We start from the raw sequence: 16,863 nt of genomic DNA, 5'->3' as shown, positions 1-16,863 counted from the left end.
AACTTGATCTCCCTCATCCTCCACTCCCCGTTCAACCCATCAAGTCCTGATTTCCTAAATAGCTCTTTAATACGTTCTCTCCTTATTATCTCCATTGCCCTAACTTTAAACTAAGTCAAGTCACCAACATCTCTCTCCTGGAGCCTTCCATCTATTCTCTCAACATTCACTCTGGTTTCTCCCCAGATCACACTCCACAAATGCAGCCAGAGGTTTAAAAACCAATATGTGGTTCATGTCACATCCCTGCTTCCACATACTCTTAGGTTAAAAAGCAAAAGTCTAAGAGATCTACAAGGTCCTATGTGACTGGACCTCTGATCATGCCTTTGGCTTCACTTTCTGCCTATCTCTCTTACCTACTAAGCTCTACCTTCCCATGGCTGTCAGTTTTCTGAATAGGCCAAGTTTTCTGGCACCTCAGGGTCTTCGCACATGCTAATCCCACTCCCTGGAATGCCCCTGTCTATCCCTTTGCCTCTTTGCCTTTGGACTTCAGTTAATGCATCACTTCCTCAGGGAAGCATTTCCCAACCCTGATTCCCTCCCTGCCTCTAAGATTAGACTAGATGCCTCTGTCAAATGCTCTTAAGAGAATCCTGTACTTTTCTTTCATAATATGAACCACAGTTTGTAATTCAATATTTGTGTGATCATTTGTTAAAATCTGTCTTTCCTTCTATTTTCTAAGCTCTGTGAAGGCAGGGGGTACATCTATTTTACTCACCATTGCAATTCTAACACCTAGGATAATGTGAGCACTCAATATTTGTTGAATGAATAAATAACTACAAGGTGGGGGGCTGCAATACAAAGAGGTGGTTAAAAGCTCAGTATCTAGAATCACACAGATATAAGTTTAAATCATGGCTTTGCCTCTAATTAGCTGTATAATATTGGGCAAGATATTTAAATTCTCTGAGGCTTAGTTTCCTCATCTATAAAATAAAGATCTTAATATCTACCTTAAAGATGTATTGGGAGGTTTAATGTAAGGACTTAGGGTGCTCAAATATATCAAGAGGGATGTTGATAATTATCGCCACTGCGAACAAATGCCAGTTGAACTCCATGACTACTGTAACTTCCCTTTCCTGCTCCTGTGATACCTAATGGGCAGAAGCCAACCCCATGAGAGCTTATGGATGGCTTGGAAGTCAGAACAGTCAATTGTCTGAAAGAGGGCTTTTGGTGACAGGTTCTCAAGCTTTAGAGGACATCAGAATCACTCAGGAACACACATCTAAAATGCAGGTTCCCAAACCCCACCTCCAGAGACTCAGGTTCATTGATGTTGAGACAGTATTTACTTGGGAGTCTGCCTTTTAGTTAGACGCTCACTGATTCTGATGCAGAGCATCCAAGGACTACACTTTGGGAAATTCTAATATACAATTCTTCAAAAATCTGACTCAAATATCAACTCGGCAGACAGAATTGGTCCTTCATCCTCTCTGCTCCCATAGCACTTGGCCCGTATCTCAGCAGTAGCTCCTACCGAATGTCTATCTCTAAACGAGCTTGTGATCTCCTTAAGGACAGGGACGGTGCCTTATTTATCCATGTGGCCCCAGAGCCTAGCACAGTGCCTGGGATGTAGTAAGTGAAACCTCACTCTTGATTTCTGCACCCTAACCTGCTCTCCCCGCTGTGTCCCCATCAAAGTAACTGATAACATTATTTATCCAGTTGCTCAGATCAAAAACCTTGGTGTCATCCTTGACTTCTCTCTCTCAAGTGCCACATCCAACTCCTCAGCAAATTTGCTGGCTCTACGGTTGAAATGTCCAGAATCTAACCTCTTCTCCCCACTTCATTGCTACACATGCTGGCCCAATACACTCTTGTCTCTCGTTTACACCACCTGTTCTGCTTCCACTCTTGTCACTACACAGAATGTTTTCTACACAGCAGCTAGGATGAACTTTAAAAAAATATTTATTTATTTATTTATTTATTTATACAGCGGGTTCTTATTAGTTATCTATTTTATACATATTAGTGTATATATGTCAATCTCAATCTCCCAATTCATCACACACACACACACACACACACACACACACCCCGCTTTCCCCCCTTGGTGTCCATACGTTTGTTCTCTACATCTGTGTCTCTATTTCTGCCCTGCAAACGGGTTCATCGGTACCGTTTTTCTAGATTCCACATATATGCGTTAATATATGATGTTTGTTTTTCTCTTTCTGACTTACTCTGTATGACAGTCTCTAGGTCCATCCATGTCTCTACAAATGACCCAATTTCATTCCTTTTTACGGCTGAGTAATATTCCACTGTATATATGTACCACATCTTCTTTATCCATTCATCTGTCGATGGACATTTAGGTTGTTTCCATGTCCTGGCTATTGTAAATAGTGCTGAACATTGGGGTGCATGTGTCTTTTTGAATTATGTTTTTCCCTGGGCATATGCCCAGTAGGTTGAACTTTTAAAACATATCAGACCATGTCTCTCTGTTGCACAAAGCTCCAGTGATTTCCCATTTCACTTAGAAGAAAATCCAGAGCCTTTACCATGGCCCATAGGGGGTGATCTGCCCCCTCCACCCCCAACTTTTCTCACTCTGGCCACACTGTTTGTCTGACTGTTCTTTGGATACATCAAGCTCCTGCCTCAGGGACTTTGAATTTGCCTCAGGACCAGAGAACAGTCTGATTTGCTCCCTGACTTCATTTAGGTCTCTGAGGTCTCCCCTTCAGAGAGATCTAAAGTAGCCAGTCACCCTTCCTACATTATAAGTGAAAATGAACATCTTTCTTGACCCAAGATGGTAGTCTCCCCAGGAATGACAATGGATCAGAATGGGGTGGACATGGTCAGAACTATTTCTTCTACTCTCTTAACTAGCTTTGGGCCCAAGCCAAGTGTTTCTACCTTCCCATCCTTATCTGCCTGCATGTAATATAGAGTTAATGAGCTGGCAAAGCCTTCTAGGTTGAAGATAAGCAGGTCAACCTCAGGACTGAGAGGAATGACGGCAATCACCCGTGGGGTTTTCTGCATGTTGTTCTTGCTTAGCAGCTCTGTCTTGGTAATCCTGAACACAAACATATTTTAAATCCTTGTTTTCATAGGACTTCTTGGGCCTACTTTATATGCTGAAGTTGGAGACATCATGAAAGTTCACTTTAAGAATAAGGCAGACAAGCCCTTAAGCATCCATCCTCAAGGAATTAAGTACAGTAAATTCTCAGAAGGTAAGAGGAATTTAACATCCCTCTGACAAGGGAAAACTTACAACTCTTTACTACCTGTGTCAAACATTTTAAGCCGTATTCTTGACCAAGTTAGAGATATCTCCTTTCCTGCAACTGGTAATTATAAAAGTTGTTGCATTTGTAGATTTCAGAGAGGAAAATGAAAAAGTTCTGGGGTCATCTGGACCTCAGTTTTTTGGTAGGTTCTTGTTTTTTAATAGTTGGATGGGCAAGTTACCTAATCTTTATGAACTCCAATATGTTCCTCTGCAAAATGAGAATAATAATACATATATTGCAAGATGGGTTAAGGCAGGGGTCTGCATACTTTTCTGTGAAGAGCCAGTAAATATTTTGGGCTATGTGACCTATGGAATCTCTGTTGCAACTACTCAACTCTACTCTTTAGTACAAAAGCAGCCACAGATGATATGTAAATGGATGCACATGGCTGTGTCCCAATAAAACTTTATTTACAAAAACAGGCAGTTGACTGGATTTGGCTCATGAGACATAGTTAGAAATAGCAACATAGGACTAGCCTGGCACATAGATGGCACTTAATAAGTGATATTTGGTGGTGATGGTGGTAGTAGAAGTAGTATTAAAATTTTGGACATAGTGAAGTACTTAAGAACATAAGCTTTGAAGGCAGACTTAAATTCAAATTCCAACTTTACAATTTCTGGTTCTATGACCTTAGCATCTCTGAGCCTCAGTTTTCTTGTCTATAAAATGAGAATGATTATACCCATTCCATAAGATTACTTTGAGGATCAAATGAGATCACTTAGGTAACAAACTAAACATGGTTCCTGGAACCTGGTAAGCCCTCAATAAATAATGACAATGATGATGATGATAACAGTGATGGTGAAGATCATGAAGATGGTGGTGATAAAAGTGACTACATCAGCCACAGGATGGTAAGTACCCATGTTGATATTGTTCTGATTATTTCCATTATGTTGATGTTCAGACCACATTAAGCAGAGCAGAGTTTTGTTAGGAACTGATATAAGAAAATTATCCATATTGTAATAGATATTGGTATAATAACATTTAAAAATAAATTTTAACCCTTCATGATTCACAAATCTTCTTTTTCCCATGTGTTCCAGCCAATATACCTTTGAAGAGAAGAACTGAGTAGGAGAGTGGTTTACAATGTAGGTTCTGGAACTAGACGCCTGGTGCAAATCCTGGCTGAGATACTTATTAGCTGTGTGACTTTTGAAAAGTTACTTAACCTCTCTGTGCCTCACCTTTCTCATCTATAAAATGGGGATAGTAATTACACTTACCTCATATAGGTTTGTTGTCATGAAATATTAGAACAATGCGTGGCATATAATAAGCACTTGATAAATATTAGCTATGATGGTAAAGGTAATTCTTCAATCAAAATGTGTTCAAATTATAATGTTATATGTCAATTATATCTCAATTAAAAATTTTAAAATATGCTCAAATAATTTAATATTTATTTGACAATATAGGGATTAGAAAGTGACTTTTATATTTATTGTTTCCTATGTAAATTGTTATCAAACTCATTCTGACAACATATAAATGACTGATAATAAGTAGATGAACTAACCTCCCCAGGACTATTAGTATTATCACTCAATATTTGGCTTGAGGAAAAACAATGAAGCATTAACTGTAATTTCAGGCATCTTAAAAAGGCACTTTGGCAAGACTCTGGGTGAGGTAGCATGCAATGGCATAGTGACATAGTGAAGAATCACCTACTTATAAGGATTCCAGATGACTGCATCAGGAATTCAGCAACACAATGCACGAGGGGAGAACCCTCAGAATGTCCCATGCAGGTTCTCTTTCAGGTGTGGGAGGAGGTAAGCATTGTGGACTTTGTATTCCAGCTAAGCTGTTTGCACAGGGAATGAACCTTGCAACAGTATCCCCCTTCCTTTACTGTTTATTTGTCCCTACACTCCCCTATGGCCAGAATCACTTATGAGCAATTGTTTAAAATGGTCCCACCGCTTCCATTGGTCACTTGGTTATTGCCCCTGGTTTCATGAGTCTGAGAAAGGTAAGCACAGATTGATGGGGAAAGTCAAATGTTATCTTAGAAATGAGATGCAAATCTAGTAAACAGCTAAAAAGTGTCCTTTGCGATGAAAAATGAAAATAAAAAATAAGACAAGGCTTCTATTCATTTTATCATGCCCTCTCTGAGGATAAAACATCTCCTCCTCCTTCATGTCTGACACTCACCCTCACCCATAGCCTCCTTCTATGGTTTGAACTATTTTTTCAGGAGTGAAAATAAATTAACTACATGCTGAGTCAGCTACAAGAGAATCCAGATTCCTTTATCTCAGAGGTAGATATTTGAGAGATGAATGGTGAGAGGTTGAAACAATATAAGTGGCTTGAGAGAGGACTCAATTCTTGCCTGTGTGGCTGCTTGATCTAATCAGTGAATGATCCAACCTAGACAGCAATCTTCCTTATCTGTGAATTAATCCTTGAGCCCCACTAAAGATTTGGAGACCTACTGTCAGCAACTAGAAGAAAAAGGTAGCCATGGAAGGAATGCTGGCTTTAGAGCCAGAATGACCTGGGTTTGAACCCTAAGTTTACCTAGAAAATTTCCTTTACCTCTAACTCTCGGTTTTATATCTATAAAATGGGGATAGCAATTCCTCCCATCTAAAGTTATTGCAAGGGTTGGTCGTAATATATGTTAAGGTTTTTGGCACATAGTTGCACACAATAAGCAGAGTGTTATTGCTGTGGTTCTTTCATGGCTGTTTATATTGCAGGCATTAAATCTGGTTTCCAGAAGCTTAGACTGAATGAAGACCTTGGCTTTATATAGTGCTCATCATTTTATTTCCACTCAAATGAAATAAAACTCTACGATGGAATTTAGATGACAAAATGAACTAAAATTGCATAGAAAACTTCAGTTGTCCAGGTGGACATAACGAATGAGTTGTTCTGGATAAGAATGTTTTCCAGATAGTTTGAGGTTTCCTTCTTTAAGTGTAAGATACTTTCCTTTAATCGCTTTGGATGCAAATCTCTCTAAATGTTATACTTTCCCAGACTTTTTTTTAAAACAGAAGAGTAAGAAGGAAAATTCAAATCCCTTTCTAAACCATTACTTCCACTCTACTTTGAGATTTTACAAAGATCCACAAATGTTAGAACTGTGTGCAGTCTAAGAGTAAAAACAAACTACATTACTGTCTCTGGTATTGTCTACAGGTAAAGAGTCTCTGGTATTGTCTACAGGTAAAGTCCCTGAGCTTTCATTCATGGATTGTGTAACATTTATTTTGGTTGTCCAGGAACCTTGTTGCTTTTTAAATACTTGGCTATGCTTTAGCTAGGAGATAATTGGAAATCTGAGTCCTGGCAAGGAAAGATGTTACTGTATTTAGTGTGGAAGTCTCATGATGGCCTTTCATCCATAAGTTGGAAGCAACTGACATAAATGCCAAGTTGTAGCATGGTGTTTCCAAATTACTCCCAGTTACACCCCATCCCCAGGTGTACAGTGTTACGTAGGACAATGATGGGTAACCCTTTTGGCAGGATAGACAAATTGTGATTAATAAAAATGCTTACAGAACATTCCTTTTAGAAATGTATTTAATAGGAATATGTTTTTAAACCAGTAAATAAAATATCTGCAGCTGTACTTAATCATTTTTAAACTTTTTATCACTAAAAGAATTTCAATTTGAGGCTAAAATTTCAGAAACCCTATAGCCAGTACATGCTGAACTGTTTGATTTGAGCAAATTCTATTGCCCAGTAAGATTTCTGAAGCTGTTTTGGTCCATTACCTTTAAAAGTTTGTTTCAGAGGTAATCTTAATATTATTCTTTGATTTATATTCTCACAATTTAAATGTGTGAGTTGCATTATGAGTACTATACAACAAAATGAGTTCTATAATATCCAGCTGTCTGCTGGTAAGCCAACTCTCCAAACAATAAATAAATAAACAAGCAAGTAAATGAATAACTTTTCCACCAGAGATTGTTCTTTGCATCTAAGTGTTGCCAAATTCTCTATATGAAAAAATATTTTTTCAAAACATTCCAATGCTTGACATCATGTAGTCAATTACATTTTTCACTTTGCATCTGGATATTTTGGGCTTATATAGATACTTCTTTGAGTATATGATAAATACCTGAAACAAATTGTAAGTGCTAATATAATAATTCTTGTAAATCTAAAAACTATGAACTCTCCTATGAAAGAGACTTGCACTCCCTGTGCAATGAAACCAGGCTCTTTACAAAACATCAGCACTCTAATTTGCCCACCGCCTAAATTATAGCTTCTAAAAGAATGTTCTGAATCTTTAAATGCACACTGAGCTGTTCACTAAATTTATTAAATGGAGAGGAAAAGAGCTGTCCAAAAAAATAAATAACAAGGGAGGATTTCATGAACAAGCACCCTAATGGGTGACCAAAGTGGCTCTTTATGTAACTTTTCCAAAGCTTGTACGCACCATTTTACATTTGAAAAAAAAACACTCAGAGCCTCTTGGCAAATAATTAGTTCATCATGACAAGGGTAAACAAATCACAAAGCTGACTGTGGACTAAGCAGGAAATGAACAGAATTGAAAAAATATGAAATAAAGGGCTGCCCTTGTATAAAGAATTTATTCTAGTGAGAAGCTAAACAAGGACTTTTCGTGCTCTAGCATAATAGTCTTTCCTGTCTATTTCTCATCTTTTTGGTTAAGAGTTTTAAACTTTTTGTTTTGATTACAAAGTCAAAATCAGATTTGCCAAAAATGTATTTCATAAATGCTTCCTCTAAATAGCTATTTATATTTCATACCTCATGTTATATAGGTTGCAAAATTAAATATACAACATGCCTGTTTTATTGTAGATGAAAGGTAAAAGAAAATACTTTGGAATGAAAAGAATTAAAGCATTGAAAAATTATCCCCAAATTGTCTCATTAGTAATCCTCACTCAGTATAATTACAGAATCTATCTCCATATGCAAATTTATTTGTTTCAATATGTTCACAATTAATCTTTTAGTAGTATAGTAAGAATTAAAATCATTCATTCAATTATTTGAAATTTATCTTATGTGTTTTTATATATATTCCACTTATAATTCTCTTTTAAAATTTTTGAATTATATTTTATGTATTTTGTTATACAGCAGGTTCTTATTAGTCATCCATTTTATACACATCAGTGTGTACATGTCAATCCCAATCTCCCAATTCATCACACCACCACCACAACCCCCCTGCCGCTTTCCCTCCTTGGTGTTCATACGTATGTTCTCTACATCTGGTCTGAATTTCTGCACTGCTAACCGGTTCATCTGTACCATTTCTCTAGGTTCCACATATATGCATTAATATACAATATTTGTTTTTCTCTTTCTGACTTGCTTCACTCTGTAAGACAGTCTCTAGATCCATCCACGTCTCAACAAATGATGACCCAATTTTGTTTCTTTTTATGGCTGAGTAATATTCCATTATATGTATTTACCACATCTTCTTTATCCATTTGTCTGTTGATGGGCATTTAGGTTGCTTCCATGACATGGTTATTGTAAACAGTGCTGCAATGAACATTGGGGTGCATGTGTCTTTTTTTTTTTCAACTTTATTCTGTAAATTTATTTATTTATTTATTTATGGGTCTTCGTTGGGTCTTCGTTGTTGTGCACAGGCTTTCTTAGTTGTGGTGAATGGGGGCTACTCTTCACTGCAGTGCACGGGCTCCTCATTGCAGTGGCTTCTCTTGCTGTGGAGCACAGGCTCTAGGCACACGGGCTTTAGTAGTTGTGGCACGCAGGCTCAGTAGTTGTGGCACACGGGCTTAGTTGCTCCACGACATGTGGGATCTTCCCTGACCAGGGCTCAAACCCATGTACCCTGCATTGGCAGGCGGATTCTTAACCACTGCGCCACCAGGGAAGTCCCACATGTCTCTTTTTTAACTATGGTTTTCTCTGGGTATATGCCCTGTAGTGGGATTGCTGGATCATATGGTAATTCTACTTTTAGTTTTTTAAGGAACCTCCATACTGTTCTCCAGAGTGGTTGTATCAATTTACATTCCCACCAATAGTGTAAGAGGGTTCCCTTTTCTCCACACCCTCTCCAGCATTTGCTGTTTGTAGATTTTCTGATGATGCCCATTCTAACTGGTGTGAGGTGATACCTCACTGGAGTTTTGATTTGCATTTCTCTAATAATTAGTGATATTGAGCAGCTTTTCATGTGCCTCTTGGCCATCTGTATGTCTTCTTTGGAGAAACATCTATTTAGGTCTTCTGCCCATTTTTGGATTGGGTTGTTTGTTTTTTTAATATTGAGCTGCATGAGCTGTTTATATATTTTGGAGATTAATCCTTTGTCTGTTGATTCGTTTGCAAATATTTTCTCACATTCTAAGGATTGTCTTTTCATATTGTTTATGGTTTCCTTTGCTGTGCAAAAGCTTTGAAGTTTCATTAGATACCATTTGTTAATTTATATTTCCATTACTCTAGGAGGTGGATCAAAAAAGATCTTGCTGTAATTTATGACAAAGAGTGTTCTTCCTATGTTTTCCTCTAAGAGTTTTAGCATGTCCAATCTTACATTTAGGTCTCTAATATATTTTGAATTTATTTTTGTGCATGGTGCTAGGGAATGTTCTAATTTCATTCTTTTACATGTAGCTGTCCAGTTGTCCCAGCACCGCTTATTGAACAGACTGTCTTTTCTCCATTGTATATCCTTGCCTCCTTTGTCACAGATTAGTTGACCACAGGTGTGTGGGTTTATCTCTGGGCTTTCTATCTTGTTCCATTGATCTATGTTTCTGTTTTAGTGCCAGTAACATATTGTCTTGATTACTGTAGCTTTATAGTATAGTCTGATGTCAGGGAGTCTAATTCCTCTAGCTCCGTTTTTTCCCCTCAAGACTGCTTTGGCTATTCGGGGTCTTTTGTGTCTCCCTACAAATTTTAAGATTTTTTTGTTGTAGTTCCATAAAAAATGCCATTGGTAATTTTATAGGGATTGCATTGAATCTGTAGATTGTTTTGGGTAGTATAGTCATTTTCACAATATTGATTCTTCCAATCCAAGAACATGGTATATCGCTCCATCTGTTGGTATCATCTTTAATTTCTTTCATCAGTATATTATAGTTTTCTGCATACAGGTCTTTTGTCTCCCTAGGTAGGTATATTCCTAGGTATTTTATTCTTTTTGTTGCAATGGTAAATGGGAGTGTATCCTTAATTTCTCTTTCAGATTTTTCATCATTAGTGTACAGGAATGCAAGAGATTTCTGTGCATTAATTTTGTATCCTGCAACTTTACCAAATGCATTGATTAGCTCTAGTAGTTTTCTGGTGGCATCTTTAGGATCCTCTGTATATAGTATCATGTCATCTGCAAACAGTGACAGTTTTACTTCTTCTTTTCCAATGCGTATTCCTTTTATTTCTTTTTCTTCTCTGATTTTCATAGCTAGGACTTCCAAAACTATGTTGAATAATAGTGGTGAGAGTGGACATCCTGGTCTTGTTCATGATCTTAGAGTAAATACTTTCAGTTTTTCACCATTGAGTATGATGTTTGCTGTGGGTTTGTCGTACGTGTCATATTATGTTGATGTAGGTTTCCTCTATGCCCACTTTCCGGAGAGTTTTTATCATAAATGGGTGTTGAATTTTGTCAAAAGCCTTTTCTGCATCTATTGAGATGTTCCTATGATTTTTCTTCTTCAATTTGTTAATATGGTGTATCACATTGGTTGATTTGCATATACTGAAGAATCCTTGCATTCTTGGAATAAACCCCACTTGATCATGGTGTATGATCCTTTTAATGTGTTATTGGATTCTGTTTGCTAGTATTTTGTTGAGGACTTTTGCATCTATATTCATCAGTGATATTGGTCTGTAATTTTCTTTTTTTGTAGTATCTTTGTCTGGTTTTGGTATCAGGGTGATGGTGGCCTCACAGAATGAGTTTGGGAGTGTTCCTTCCTCTGCAATTTTGTGGAAGAGTTTGAGAAGGATGGGTGTTAGCTCTCCTCTAAATGTTTGATTGAATTCACCTGTGAAGCCATCCAGTCCTGGACTTTTGTTTGTTGGAAGATTTTTAGTCACAGTTTCAAGTTCATTACTTGTGATTGGTCTGTTCATATTTTCTGTTTCCTCCTCATTCAGTCTTGGAAGGTTACACCTTTCTAAGAATTTGTCCATTTCTTTCAGGTTGTCCATTTTATTGGCATAGAGTTGCTTGTAGTAGTCTCTTAGGATGCTTTGTATTTCTGCGGTGTCTGTTGTAACTTCTCCTTTTTCATTTCTAATTTTATTGATTTGAATCCTCTCCCTCTTTTTCTTGATGAGTATGGCTAATGGTTTATCAATTTTATTTATCTTCTCAAGGAACCAGCTTTTAGTTTTATTTATCTTTGCTATTGTTTTCTTTGTTTCTATTTCATCTATTTCTGCTCTGATCTTTATGATTTCTTTCCTTCTGCTAACTTTGGATTTGTTTGTTCTTCTTTCTCTAGTTCCTTTAGGTGTAAGGTTAGATTGTTTATTTGAGATTTTTCTTGTTTCTTGAGGTAGGCTTGTATAGCTATAAACTTCCCTCTTAGAACTGCTTTGCTGCATCCCATAGGTTTTGGATCATCGTGTTTTCATTGTCATTTTTCTCTAGGTAGTTTTTGATTTCCTCTTTGATTTCCTCAGTGATCTCTTGGTTATTTAGTAATGTATTCTTTAGCCTCCATGTGTTTGCGTTTTTTATTTTTTTTTTCCCTGTAATTCATTTCTAATCTCATAGCGTTGTGGTCAAAAAAGATTCTTGATATGACTTCAACTTTCTTAAATTTACTGAGGCTTGATTTGTGACCCAAGATGTGATCTATCCTAGAGAATGTTTCATGTGCACTTGAGAAGAAAGTGTAATCTGCTGTTTTTGGATGGAATGTCCTATAAATATCAATTAAATCTATCTGGTCTATCGTGTCATTTAAAGCTTCTGTTCCCTTATTTATTTTCATTTTGGTTGATCTGTCCATTGGTGTAAGTGAGGTGTTAAAGTCCCCCACTATTATTGTGTTATTGTTGATTTCCTCTTTTATAGCTCTTAGCAGTTGCCTTATTTACTGAGGTGCTCCTATTTTGGGTACATATATATTTATAATTGTTATAGCTTCTTCTTGGTTTGATCCCTTGATCATTGTGTAGTGTCTTTCCTTGTTTCTTTTTAACATTCTTTATTTTAAAGTCTATTTTATCTGATATGAGTATTGCTATGCCAGCTTTCCTTTGATTTCCATTTGCATGGAATATCTTCTTCCATCCCCTGACTTTCTGTCTGTATGTGTCCTTAGGACTGAAGTGGGTCTCTTGTAGACAGCATATATATGGGTCTTGTTTTTGTATCCATTCAGCAAGCCTGTGTCTTTTGGTTGGAGCATTTAATCCATTCATGTTAAGGTAATTATTGATATGTATGTTCCTATTGCCATTTTCTTAATTGTTTTGGGTTGTAGTTGTAGGTCCTTTTCTTCTCTTGTGTTTCCCACTTAGAGAAGTTCCTTTAGCATTTGTTGTAGAGCTGATTTGGTGGTGCTGAATTCTCTTTGCTTTTCCTTGTCTGTAAAGCTTTTGATTTTTCCATTGAATCTGAATGAGATCCTTGCCAGGTTGAGTAATATTGGTTGTAGGTTCTTCCCTTTCATCACTTTAAGTATATCATGCCACTCCCTTCTGGCTTATAGAGTTTCTGCTGAGAAATCAGCTGTTAACCTTTTGGGAGTTCCCTTGTTTTTTTTGTTTTTTTTTTTTGCGGTACATGGGCCTCTCACTGTTGTGGCCTCTCCCATTGTGGAGCACAGGCTCCGGACACGCAGCCCCAGTGGCCATGGCTCATGGGCCCAGCCACTCTGAGGCATGTGGGATCTTCCCGGACTGGGACATGAACCCACCTCCCCTGCATCGGCAGGCAGACTCTCAACCACTGCACCACCAGGGAAGCCCTCCCTTGTAGTTTATTTGTCATTTTTCCCTTGCTGCTTTGAATAATTTTTCTTTGTCTTTAATTTTTGTCAATTTGATTACTATGTGTCTCGGCATGTTCCTCCTTGGGTTTATCCTGTATGGGACTTTCTGTGCTTCCTGGACTTGGGTGGCTATTTCCTTTCCCATGTTAGGGAAGTTTTCGACTATAATCTCTTCAAATATTTTATTGGGTCCTTTCTCTCTCTCTTATCCTTCTGGGACCACTATAATGCGAATGTTGTTGCATTTAATGTTGTCCCTGAAGTCTCTTAGGCTGTCTTCATTTCTTTTCATTCTTTTTTCTTTATTCTGGTCCGCAGCAGTGAATTCCACCATTCTGTCTTCCAGGTCACTTATCTGTTCTTCTGCCTCAGTTATTCTGCTAATGATTCCTTCTAGTGCAGTTTTCATTTCAATTATTGTATTGTTCATCTCTGTTTGTTTTTTAACTCTTCTAGGTATTTGTTAAGCATTTCTAGCATCTTCTCGGTCTTTGCCTCCATTCTTTTTCCAAGGTCCTGGATCATCTTCACTATCATTATTCTGAATTCTTTTTCTGGAAGGTTGCCTATCTCCACTTCAGTTGGTTGTTTTTCTGGGGTTTTATCTTGTTCCTTCATCTGGTACATAGCCCTCTGCCTTTTTATCTTGTCTATCTTTCTGTGAATGTGGTTTTTGTTCCACAGGCTGCAGGATTGTAGTTCTTCTTGCTTCTGCTGTCTCTTTATCTTATGTTTAACTAACATGTGAATGTGAAATTCTCAGTAATTTACTCTGGTCAATGAGGTAGATATTAAAGACCACTATATGTTCAAATAAACCTGGATATGTAACATCATTTATAATTAAATTTGATATTGTTGGATAATTGGTTACACTGCTATATCTAGCATGTGTTAGAGCTTCTTACGTGATTCTTAGAAAATTATATTGGTTGCTGTCATTACAGTTGAACAATGTGTTCTGATTATGGCTTCTCCATTGAAGTGGCCCTAGAAGAAATCTAGAAGTGAAATCCATCACAACCAGTGCACCAGCATGTAATCTACTATTAACTGGTCTGTGAGCCCCTCAAGGTCTCAGGCTGTCTTCCTTACATTTGTGCCCTGGCACCTAGCCCAGAGCCTGGAACATAGATGATGATGATGACAATCATTACTGAACTAAACTGAGGGACTGAGGACCAGATTGGAAAGTAGAGACCATGTGTTATTTTCCACCTGCTCTGAAACGTATTAATTTTGCCAGTGATTGTGAGCAGTTACCTGATCTTACTACTAGTTCTTACCCCCTTTAGAATAGATTCAGTCTTTCTCACATGTATTAAGAGAAATTAAGAACACAAGATAAATCATATCAAAGTATGAAGTTCATTTCTTCATAAATGAAAGAGGTTATATTAATTTAAAAATGGCTTGGAAAGGAAATAGCCAAAATACTAAAGTATATTAGCACAGGTTGCCATAGCATTGGTTAGGTGCCAGACATTTTACCTATATTTTTCAGTCCTCAGAACCCATCAAAATGATTGTTGCTAGAAAATGATTATATTATCTTAAGTTATGAATGAGAAAATTGAGGCTGAAAGGGAGGTTAAGAAGTTTTCGCAAATTCACACAGTTAGCAAGTGGTACAACCAAGAAATTTCAATTCTTGCCCGCAAACTCATGTACTTTCTCCCACAGCCTAGCAGGAGAAAGTATCGTTAATCATATAATTTCACAAATATTTTAATTATAGCATCATCACAATTTTTAATTAAATAGTTGTGAAATTATATGATATATATCAGAGGTCAGGGAATGAGTAAACTGACCTATAGGATATGTTTATTCAGAGACAGAGGAAGAACTTCAAAAGTTCTCTCTCACCCTACAAAGAATATCACATTTTTTCCTTTTGAGAGCTTATGAATTCCATTTGCTACTATAGGAATTTCCTATAGTAGAATCACAGTTGGAACAGTGGAAGTATTATGTCCAGAAACATTGTTTTTTAACTTCATGAGATCACAAAGCATGAAGCATTGATAAGGGTCATCATGCTTGATTCAACATAGCTTTAGTCAACAACTTGCCATGAGAGTTCCGGTCAACAAAAAAGGTTTAATCTGAGAGGGCAGATCTCCTTATCAGTCTTGTTTGTGCTTTGCTACCAAAGCTATTTTGCAACTTTCCAGAGATAATTCATTGTGTTTATTAGCAGAGACTCTTCCTCATAAACTCTTTTTTCTTTTTGACTTAGACTGGAATAATATTATTATTCACAGGAAGTTATTTCAGCTTTTAACATTTCTCAGCTTCTGATAATTTTAACACTCAAATCCTTTTTATCAATGGAGTGAAAGTTCAGCCTATTAAATATTGGTTATCAGTGTCAAAAGGATATCTTTTGTGGGGGAAAAAAAGATACAACAGAGTCCTGTGTTAAGCTTAAATTTAGATGCCTACAGAAGCCAGGAGGGTAATTCAATGAAAAATTTAGTCCAGTAGGGACTGGTGATCAGATAGCTAGTGTCCTATCTGAAGGGGGCAGCTAGAACTCAGATCCAGCCAAATTCTATGCAGGAATTTGATCCTGTGTCACCAGATCTCCAGGTTTTTATTTGTTTTTGTTGTTATTCTTTAAGAGAAACCAGCAACCAGATTCTTATATAATATCTCCATATTGTTAATGTTGGCATTTAATATGTTTTAATACTATGCAATTCTAACAAACATACACATGAGTTTAGACTTTATGACCTTGCTTCTAGACCATAGGACCTTAAATCTTAAGAGTTCAATAAACATTCATTGAGCACCTTCTCCATGCTAGGTACTATGAAAGGCACCAGAGATACTATGACAAATACAATCCAGCACCTGTCTTTGAGTCGCTCATATTCTAGTGACAGAAATGTGCATGGTACAAATGATTATTATCTAGTAGGAAGAAATAAAATTAATCATATAATCTCACACATATCAATACTTAATTATAAATTGTGGTGAGTGCTATAAAAGAAGAAAAAAATAGCACACTCATAGATCGGGGAAGAAATAAGCCTACACTTGACATCTGAAGGATGAGCACACATTTATCCAAAGGAAGAAAAGGAGGAAGAACACTCTAGGCGGAGGGAATAATGTCTACAAAGACCCTGAGCTAGGATGTAACTTGGCATTTCTGGGAAACTAAAAGGAGACCCAAGTGTGAATGATACATAGTAAACAAGGGGAAAAGTCACACATGTTGAGAATGGAGAGAGAAGTAGGAGTAGATCATAAATGGACCTGTGGTCAGTGTTAAGGATTTTGAGAAATAAGAGGCCATTGTCAGGATTTTAAGCAGGAAAATGGCAAAGTAAGATATGGGGTTTTATGGGATCATTCTGTCTACAGGCTGGGAAATAGATTATGAAGGTCCTCTTATGCCAGAATCCCAGTGACCAGTTAACAGGCTAATTCTGGAGTCTAGGCTTGTCCTAGAGTGATGCCTATAGAGATACAGAGAGGAGTGCAAACTTGGAATATATTTTAGACATAGTAAATTGCTGTGCAGTACAAAATATGCATGACATAGAGATACAAATGGAGATGATAAT

At 37.1% G+C, this 16,863-nt stretch overlaps 1 protein-coding gene across 2 annotated transcripts in view; it reads left to right on the top strand.

Moving 5' to 3' along the window:
* The window catches only part of F5 (coagulation factor V), an 89,895-nt gene that overhangs the window by 9,725 nt on the left and 63,307 nt on the right, over positions 1-16,863 (top strand). For both annotated transcript variants that reach the window (XM_081224617.1, XM_081224618.1), the window contains exon 3: positions 3,099-3,221. In XM_081224617.1, the coding sequence (XP_081080743.1) occupies positions 3,099-3,221 (123 nt within the window). The remainder of the gene's footprint in view (positions 1-3,098; positions 3,222-16,863) is intronic.

Source organism: Mesoplodon bidens (assembly GCF_964165515.1).
Source record: "Mesoplodon bidens genome assembly, chromosome: 2".
Taxonomy (NCBI): Eukaryota; Metazoa; Chordata; class Mammalia; order Artiodactyla; family Ziphiidae; genus Mesoplodon; species Mesoplodon bidens.
Note: the sequence above shows the minus strand (reverse complement) of the source record. Positions and strands in the feature narration are given on the sequence as shown.